The sequence below is a fragment of the Centruroides sculpturatus genome, unplaced genomic scaffold, assembly GCF_000671375.1.
Source record: "Centruroides sculpturatus isolate CEXI.00-Female unplaced genomic scaffold, Cexi_2.0 scaffold33, whole genome shotgun sequence".
In the NCBI taxonomy this organism is placed as follows: domain Eukaryota; kingdom Metazoa; phylum Arthropoda; class Arachnida; order Scorpiones; family Buthidae; genus Centruroides; species Centruroides sculpturatus.
Window position 1 is genome coordinate 1009393 of NW_019384325.1, and position 10292 is coordinate 1019684.

At 30.1% G+C, this 10292-nt stretch overlaps 1 protein-coding gene across 1 annotated transcript in view; it reads right to left on the minus strand.

Annotated features, from left to right (window-relative positions):
* LOC111626896 (DNA-directed RNA polymerase II subunit RPB7-like) overlaps positions 1-10292 on the minus strand; it is a 41420-nt gene that overhangs the window by 20593 nt on the left and 10535 nt on the right. The window contains exons 2-4 of the mRNA XM_023370420.1: positions 9075-9184; positions 8829-8988; positions 3246-3296 (exon numbers count right to left, since the gene is read on the minus strand). Of these exons, the coding sequence (XP_023226188.1) occupies positions 3246-3296; positions 8829-8988; positions 9075-9184 (321 nt within the window). The remainder of the gene's footprint in view (positions 1-3245; positions 3297-8828; positions 8989-9074; positions 9185-10292) is intronic.

Below are 10292 nucleotides of genomic sequence, written 5' to 3' on the forward strand. Positions count from 1 at the left end.
TTAAGTACAAAATACCCAAATGAAGTATATTAACCTAGTGTTTCTCAAACTTCACTTTCCGGTAGAGCTGTTTAATAAATTTTTGTGCACCATTTACCTAATTTGCATAGCTTGCTGTCAATATATTTGTCTAGACCCATAGATCTGTGGACCACACATTGTTGAGAAATCTGCTATCTGAATTATCTCAATCACCTGAATGTGAACATTTCTACTCTTTGGCACTACACAGTGCAAAAATTTTCAGTGTTTTCAGATGATGCTTTCAATGATGTCAAATAAAGAAAGCAGTTAAGTATCTCAGAATGGATAGATTTATGGAAGAAGTCAATGGAACACCTGGAAATCTTGCAAGGAGGGATGTCTCCCAGGAAGATTTTCTACAGGTAACTGACTCTATTTAGGTGTTAGATTTGTGAAGAAAGCCTGAAAAATTTTATATGGCCAGCCCACTGGTGAGATGCAAACCTGCAACCAACTACCAGTGTTTTATCCACCAAGACAGTGGTTCCCAATTCGTTTTTTCTGCATACCACTTCAAGAAAGAGCTCAAACTCACATACCCCTTATAGCAGAAATTCATATTAATCCATATTAATATTATAAATTCGAAGGTAATTCTGCCTGTCTGTTACCTTTTCACATCTAAACCGCTGAACAGGTTTTAATAAAATTTGGCACAGAGATAGCTTACACGTTGGAGATGAACATAGGCTACATTTTACTGCGAGAAAATATCTTACTCCCACGAGAAAATTCGATATAACGTGGGCAAAGATGTGCGTAGACAGCTAGTGATAAATAAAATAAGTTTTTTTTACATTTATTAGCTTTAAAATACAGTTCTAATAATAACGAAAATAACATAAGGTTATTTAATTTTAATGTGACAAATGTGCATGATTTTCTTAGCACAACTTTGTAAAATCTGGTTGCTTTTTGGTCAGCTTCAGTCTCAAATCATCTTCGAGTTGAAGTCAGTGATGATGTTTAGTTTTCATGTTTGTCATGACCGAAAATCCGCTCTTGCAGAGGTATGTTGCACAAAATGTTAGTAAATATTTTATTGCCACTTCGCTGACACAATAAAATAGTGATAATTGTACAATTAACACAAATTGTGTTAATTGTACAATTTTTGTTTCTTGCGTAAGAATTTCATTTAGATATTGTCACAAATGCATTTTTTTTAATGAAATTTTGAGAATATTTTTAGTTATAAATAAATGAATTTGTGCATTCGACATCATGTTGTAAATTGCCAAATTTTTGATAGTCCACCCATTATTTTTTTGATTGCTTCATGTCATGCATTTAAATTTTAAATCGACCGATTTTAGATTGCAGCGCGTACCCCTTCAAGCAATTTCACATACCCCCACCAATTAGTGGTACGCTACACGTACCACTAATTGGAAACCATTGCACTAAGACATTTATGGGGCTAAGCACATAAGAAAACCAGTATTAATTACCATGGCCCAGACCAACTTGGGTTATTTTAAAATTTCAAGTAATTTCAAAAAATTATAATGTTTTAATGAAATTATTTAAATTGTAAATGTATGTAATTTTTCCTATTAATTTTGGTTAAAATAATTTAACTTAAATAAAGGAGTATTAATTCATATGCCTCTATATCCTTATTTTCTACAATTTGTTAAATGTTTGTCTACAAGGACTAAGCTTATTAATAGGCCATATTGCACTGGTTGTTTTGGTTTTTGCAATTTTNCGGATATACGTCACTCTCGTCTAAGTTCGACTTGGGAATTTTTTTGTTCAATAATAAATGTGAATTCTTCTTCCTGTAAAAAATAAGACATTCCCTGAAAATAAGACCTAGCGCATTTTTCAGAGCAAAAATTAATATGACACTGTCTTATTTTCGGAGAAACACAGTAATTCCAGCCTTTTATTTGTCTGACAGAAACAATTCTTTTATATTATTCAAGAGACTGTCAGGCGAGCACTCATTAAGTTTTGCATGGGTTTTTATTTTCAAAAGTTGAGAGTATTTACTATTATACTCTCAACATTGAAAATAGGAAGTGAAAGAAAGTGAAAGAAAATAGGAAGTGAAAGAAAGAGAAAGAAAACTTTCAAAAGGTAGAAAGTGGGCAGAAGGTATCTGATGTTGCTGGGCGGTATGGCTTGAACAGGTTTACAGTAGGCCGCAGTTCAATCTTATCTAAGATACAGTATAATCAAGAAAACTCAAGCAGCTAAAGGAGTAACAAAAATCACATCTGAGAAATAAAGAACATTGAAGAGCTCATAATGGAACCTGAAACTGACCTGACAACAGAAGAATGCCAAGAACTCTTGAATGAAGAACACCAAGAAACTCAGTGAAATATATTTTCTTCTGAAAAAGAGGATTAATGCTGATATCTGCTATTAAAAATATTTTGAAGTGGGAGGATGTCAGAACAACAGTCTTAGAATGACATCCAAATTAGATTGAGGTAAATAGGCTTAGGGATCTGTACTATTATTATTTCTGAAAAATCCTGAAGAAGAGAGAAAAGCAATCGACATTAGACAGATTCTTTAACCCCACAAACAGAAAAAAACATGACTAATAAAAATGCAAGACTGTGTATATATATATGTATTTTTATTATTACATATAAATAAACATAGTAAGAAAGTATATATTTTTTATTTTTTGGGGTCTCCAGAACAAACTAATCCAATTCCCATAAAAATCTATGGTAAATCGATAATCGGTTAACGAACAATTTGGATAGCGAACAAAGTTTTGGAACAAATTATGTTTGTTAACTGATCACCCACTTTATTTAAAAAACACTTTTGAATTTTTTTTGATAAGTTATCATTTTTTATTTTCTTTTTGTTTACAAACAAGAAAGTTTATTATTTCCTCTTCTCACATTCAAAGTCCAGGCTCGGCAATTGATCAAACCTGATTTTAATTTACATAACACTGTTTGTTAGGTTTAACTCTGGGAAAAAATCAAATAGTGCATTACACTGCAACATACAGTGTGTTAAAAACAGTTTCATTCCTTACTTTTCACTATTTATTTTATATTTTACATGTATATTCAGTCTGTGTCCAGAAAACTGAAAATCTAGAAATCCAAACCACTTCTAGTCCCAAGCTTGTCAGTTATTTGGTTTGGTACAGTCATATTTCTTTCTTTAATATTGAAATTAACTTTGAAATAAATAAATGGTTTCATTTTTCTAAGCAAAGAGTAATGATAAAAACTACTTACATGTCTGGAAATGAAACATGAAAGTGGACCAATTTCTGTGAACAAACCAACCTAAAAATTTTATAAAAATTTATAATATAATTAATATTTTATCACTTTTCAAAAAATATTTTTTTTTATTTTTGAGAGATTACCAATTATTATGTAAAACTATAATGTACACATTTTAAAAACTGTTTCTGAGGTCTTATTTCTGGATCAAGAGTTTTGGCCTCAAGCAAAGGTAGAAGTATAGTGAATAATGAACATGATGTATCTGGGCCAAACGATTCAGAAAAACTACTAAAAATTTGATACAGACTTTTTCAAAATTTAAATTCCTTATACTTTCTAGAATACTAAGATTTTATATTAAATTCTTAATTTTGAAAAGTATATTTATTGTATTTCTTTTTCTGTTTTTATCTGAAAAACATGGTTATGTATTATCACTGAACATGCTTTTACTGTAATTTGTTTTCTTTAACTTGAAATTGTCTTTACTTCAAGTCCTTTAACACAAAAAACAGTTTTTTACTCACACTGAGGTTAACTTTACCAAGTGGATCCAGAATATTTGATAATCAGTAAAGTTTAATGATTATTACTACAATAAATTTATGATGTTTGTATATTTTTAAATATGTAAATTTTGTCAATTATATTTCATGATTATCTTATATATTAATAAACATTTATATGAATAAAAAATAATTTAATTAAAATTAAGATGTTTGTAATATAATTTAAAATAGCAATATCAATATTGTATAATCAACAAATCTTTATTATGAAGATTGAAAATAGGTTCTAACATAAAACTGACCCAATTAAAACTATTTATTTTGAATTTTAATTCATTATTATCAAGTCAGCTAGTTAACTCATCATAGTATGTAAGAAGTGGTTCATAGTCAACAATGTTCCATTCCACTGAAATCCATTCACGAACCATTCCTTTATAATATTCAGTGTCAATAGTTACATTCCACTGGTAGCTCACTGCTGGACCTCAAAATAGTCAAAGTTCAGTTCATGATCAAACTTGGCATTCTTCCATTAGCCAAAAACCAATAAAATTGTGTGATGGTACATGTGTACTTGATGCTCAGCATTTATGTCAGAGTTGTAAAAATGCAAATATATATATTATATATAAAAATATTAATAAATGCTGCAAAAAAATCACCCAATTTTATATAATATTGGATTAAAAGAACATAAAAATAAAAAATTTAAAGTTTTATTTGGAGAAAAATTGCAAAACGTTTTCCTGGAGTAACTGATTAGAATTAATATAATATAAAAAATACAACTAATTCAAATAATTTCATTATATCAAACTTATGATAGATGTTTTTGATAGCTTCACTGTGTTTTTAACTTCAAATATATCTACATTGATGAATAAGAAGTATTTTTCTTTTTGTCAAGTTTAAATAATTATTCAGACTCTAACAGATTCATAATTGTCAACTATAAACTACTGTATTGTAACAAAAATATTTTTGACGATCTTTAATCTTACAGGACTGCAGCACCTAACAGAAGTAGACTATAAACTAGCCTTTAATCTGAAAGTACTTGCTATTAATCAGTATGTTAAATCAGAGATTCTCAACCAGTGGTATGCTTACCACTGGTGATACATGAGAGAGCAGTAAATGGTATGCGAAAGAGTGTGGCAATATTGCATAACATGAAAAAAACTGAAATAAATAAATGTATTATTTCTACATTTAAAAAATAAAAATAAGTTGAGCTTTTTACCAATTTAGGAAGCTTTTCTATGAAAAATTATTTGAAAATGAATGATTAATTGGCATCAATCATTAAAAAAATCATTCTTCAAATCACGTTCTCCATTAATAAATAACTTCAATTTGTATTTTCAAAAAGATTACAAAAATGAAAATTGTATCAGATATCCACTAAGTTCCAATATACCTGAAAACTTATTGAACAAAGAAAACCAACCAACCAATAGAAATTTCATGCAACAGAATTTTAATAGAAGACTTAAAAAACAACACCCCTGGATTAATCAAAAAAAAAGATTTTAAAGTAATTTCAAATAGGATTATTAAATTTTCAATGTCGTTTTGCACAACTTATTTGTGTGAAAAAAGGATTTTCTTCAATGTTGCATTCGACAAACAAATACAAAACAAAATTAAGATTGGAACCTAATTTATGTTGCAAATTGAGTGATACAATGCCAGATATAAAGAAACTGATCTTCTCAAACAAGCTCCAGTTTCACATTAAGTTTTTTAGTAATTTGTAACATTTCAGATAATTAATTTGGTAGTCAGTTATTTTTAATGTAAGAAAAATATTATTTTTGTTTTAATCCTTATTTGTGCAATTTGAATACAAATACCAAAGACAAAAATTGTAATATTTTTATTTTCAAAATAAATATTTAAAAAATAAAATCACTTATTCTTCAATTATTAATTCCTAAAATGTTCTAAGGTTAAAATTGTATAAAACCAATCAACCATTTTTTCATCTGTAACCGCATTAATCAGAGACAAAGAACTAATACTAAAGTGAACAACCACTCACCACACTGATATACAGTTAATCTCGTACTCTGAACCAATTATGGAGTGTATTTTGAATAGATTTATTTTATTGTTGTTATTTTTTGCCTGAATAACGCTAGGCTCATCTGCTAGTCGATTAATATAAGGGAAAGACAAATATTTATGAACTTCATTTTTATATTTAACTTTAAATCTATTTTTTGTATATTCTAATATCCATTTTTTTAAATCTCCTGGAGTAGACATTTAATAAGAATTTGTTTATTAACTCACTTTGTGTTCTTTTTTCTATCTTCTATTTTGGTTGTTCTGATTCATATCTTGGACAAATCATCACAAAATTATTTTTTTGTTATTGCTAAAGGACAATATGATTTATAATTTATAGTTTTTCTTATATTGCAACTTTTTTATACGATTTTATATTAAGTATATTTTTACAGCAAGTTATAGTTATATATAAATAATAAAAAAATAAAGAAAAGTTAGAGGAAGCTAAAGTAGTTAAAATGTACATGTGAAGATCCGGTCGTTTTACATAGGTGAAACGGGAGACAGCTCTGGGTTAGAATCCCAGAACACAAAGCGGCAATCAGATTAAAAAATAATCAATCATCGTAGACAGGGCATTGTGAACAATTTGGATGTGTCATTAACAAAAATAATGTAAAAATACATTAGAAAGAGAAAGATCTGTATTTGCGTAGATTTAAACAACACACAGAAATTGTAAGTATGCATAACACCATTAATTTAAATAATGAAATGAAAATAGAAGGTGCGTGGATGGATATTGTAGGATATAAAAGCACACAGGCAAACTAATGTCAGTTAAACAATGTTTCAAAAATGGTGAAAAATGTGTAAACGAAGTTTTTTTGAGTGTTGAACACAAGATTGTGTTATTAATTAAACACATGGCTTTTTTCCATCTTTATTCAGTCAAGTGTTTAATTAATAACACAATCTTGCATTCAACACTCAATAAATAGTAAAACACAGTTTCAGAAAACAAATAAACTATGAAGTTTTTTGTTAAATGCAAAAATGGTTGGTTGTATAAAATATATTTTTATTTTATTTAAATATTGTATTATCTGTTTTATTCTTTTTATGTGTTCCTTAGTTTTGTGTAACCTGAAGAAGGGTGTTTCATTAAAAAAAGAAACACCCAGAATGCATAGTTACAATAAATATTAGCATTTAAACACCTTAGTATTGGTTGTTTGTCTCTGATTAATGCAGTTATGGATGAGAAAACGGTTGATATTATATGATTTTTACCTTAGAAGATTTTAAGAATTAATAATTGATTTTAAAGAAACTGCACCATTAATATATTTATTACTAGCAGATGAGACTGGTGTTGCTCAGATTATTAGATTATAGCCGATCTTACCCGTTTTCACAGAGTGTAAGAATTAGGTCCCCCTCTTCCGAGACTAATTAGAGAATTTTTAGATATCTGCTTACCACACTGGGATAACAATAAATAAGATTCACTGCAACCACTAACCAGTGCATAGTACAGGTAACTCCCGTATAGCACGGCACTTCTATAGCACGGATTCACTCTAACACGGTTCGAAAATTGGGTAAAACCCTCGTACAACATGAAATGTAATAAATTTTTACATACTTAAGTAATAATAGTTAACAAAAATTATTATTTTCGTGAACTATTAGTACTTAAGTATGTAAATTTTCTTTTCTCGCCTTTTGTTGATACACATGGTCCTTCTCAAAACTTGTTTCAATGTTGCCAGATCTCAACGCTTCTGCTTCTGATGTTGCCAGACGTTTTTCCCTTCTTTCATACTTGCTTTATTCTTCATAAGTGCTTAGCACCATATGAGGAAATTTATAAAGATCTTTTAACTAGAAGCAAGCTATCTAAAATTACATACATTTTGCAAAAGGTAAAGCATGAATCTGAAGATAATGCAGAAAAATGCTCAGAGAATAAGGATAGCTTGCCGTTTTCTTTTTGACAAATTATCCTCGATTAATAGTGCTTTTAGTGATAACGAAGAAAACATTATTTAATTTATATTAATATGTACCACTTAAATATCTTTATTAAAATTTTCTTATCTTAATTATGAAAATATAATAGCATGTTTTTTAATTTTTGGAACCTAACCCTCCTTTTCATACTAGTTGTTTGTTTCGCATAACACGGATTCGCATAACACGGCATTTTTTTGGAGCGTAACTACCGTGTTATACAGGGGTTACCTGTACCACTAAGTGAAAAATAATAAATGTTTTCGTAACTCTTTCTGGGTTCTTCTTCGGGTTTAATAAATTCAAAAAATAACCTGGATCTTCCAGAATCATTCATAAATATAAATTTAAACATAAAATCGAACATTAAGACGAAGAGTTCAAATAAAGTGAACTTATGTGCATGCACTCTCTGTGTCAACTTTATATACAATGGAACACTAAATATCGTTGAGAATTTTTAAAAATACGGTCTAAAAATACATTCGATTTCCAGCACTAAAATAGTACAGTAGAAGCCAAGTTCTTCGGGGTAATCCTTATCCCTCTCTCTTTCCCTCGCAGTAGGAATTTTGAAAAATCCCTTCTTAATGTGCATTCTCATGGCATACCCCATTAAAATGCAATGAAAAACACAAAAAAACACATCTAAAATAGTATAATAGAAATTGAGTTCACGGTAAGCCTTAATCCTGTCCCTCTCCTCCATGGGAGGAATTTCGAAAAATCCCTTCTTAGTGTATGTTCTCATGACGTACCCTAACTGTGTACCAAATTTCAACTTTCAACTCCTAACCGTTAGCTTACTATTATTATTATTATTAACCTATCTCGATTATAAGATATATAAATATATATCATGCTTATTCTTCATATATATCTTACATATGTCGTAGCAATTTTTTTGTATATGATAATGGTACTAAAATTTTCCATTTATTCTCTCCACTGTATGCATTAGTTAAAAGGTCTCAACCACTGCATTAACCTATTAACATATCAAAATATGTAAATACTTTTTTACATTAATTACTAATTTACTTACTTTATTAACCTGTGTTACTACCGCATCCAGAACTTCACCTTTAAATGGCCTAAAAACAATAGCTTTATATTTAACAGGGTAAACTACGAATCCACGACCTGGCTGAATCAAACCCGCACCTATATTATCTATGGTTGTTACTGCAATCACAAATCCATATCTAAAAATAGTAATTATAATGTTTATAAAAGAAACATATTAATTTAATAGCTGTATTATAACTTATTACAAATGAAATGAACATACTTTCCAGTACAAGTTCCTTCTACTTCAGTAAACAACTTTTGCTTCACTGTCTCCAAAAGCTGAGGGCCAAAATAGCGAGGATGAAGAAGAATTTCATGCTCTAAAGATATCTAATGACAGAATACATTAAAATATTTATCTTATTCAATAAATTTATATAACAATGTTTTAATCTATTATACCAAACAAAAATTCATAATCGTCAATTAATATAAATGTCAAAAAAATTAATTTGAAGTTGTTATATATATAGTAAACTTCGACTAACTCAGACTAATAAGGGGTAAAGGTTATCCAAATTAGTGAATATTTTCTCTGACGACAGAAAATGAGAAGGTGGATATACAGTGCAATAATTTATTATAATCAGCTCTATACAGAAGTTTACTGAGCTTTAGTACATTATACTGATGAATTTATTATTACAGGAAATGAGTTCAAAAAATTTCACAGCAGTACAGTAGATTATGTGGTTAATTCAGAATCAGTGGAGAGACACTCAGATGAAAACATATTAAACTGGTTAAGGTATCTTCCTTTAATATATGAATTAATGTACAAAAGTCTTTACATAGCAGTAGGACGAACGTCCGCACGTGTCGACAGTCAGTAGTTCTAACAAAGGAACAGGTTAAGACAAAGGGTCATAAAACCTTTTGTTTGGTTATTGGGTAGGTCCCTCTAGTGGGTCAAATTGGTATGCGTCGAGAGTATCGACACCTCCCCTCAATTTGATATCACGGTGAACCTTCTATGGGTCCGATACCCATGTTGGCGACGCACGACCGGTGTTTGTTCGAAAACAATGGTTTGGTTAGAACGTCGGCCGGCATCTCGCTGGTCGGTAGATATTTGATGTCTACGTCTCTGCGTTCGAGAGCCTCCCGGATGAAGTGATGTCGTATCCCGATGTGTTTAGTTCGTGAGTGAAAGATCGGGTTTCTGGCAAGTTTCTGGGCGCTCTGATTGTCGTTGTATATCGTTATGGGATGATCTGATCTTGAGTGAACGTTGCAGAGAAGGTTTTTAAGGTGGATTGCTTCCTTTGCTGCTTCGGTTAGTCCGATGTATTCGGCTTCAGTTGAGCTGAGTGCGACGGTACGTTGTTTTCGTGATTCCCAACTCACTACTGCGCCTGCGAGCATGAACATATAGCCTGTGTAGCTGCGTCGATCATTCGGACATGCTCCCCAATCGGCATCTACATAACCTTCGAGT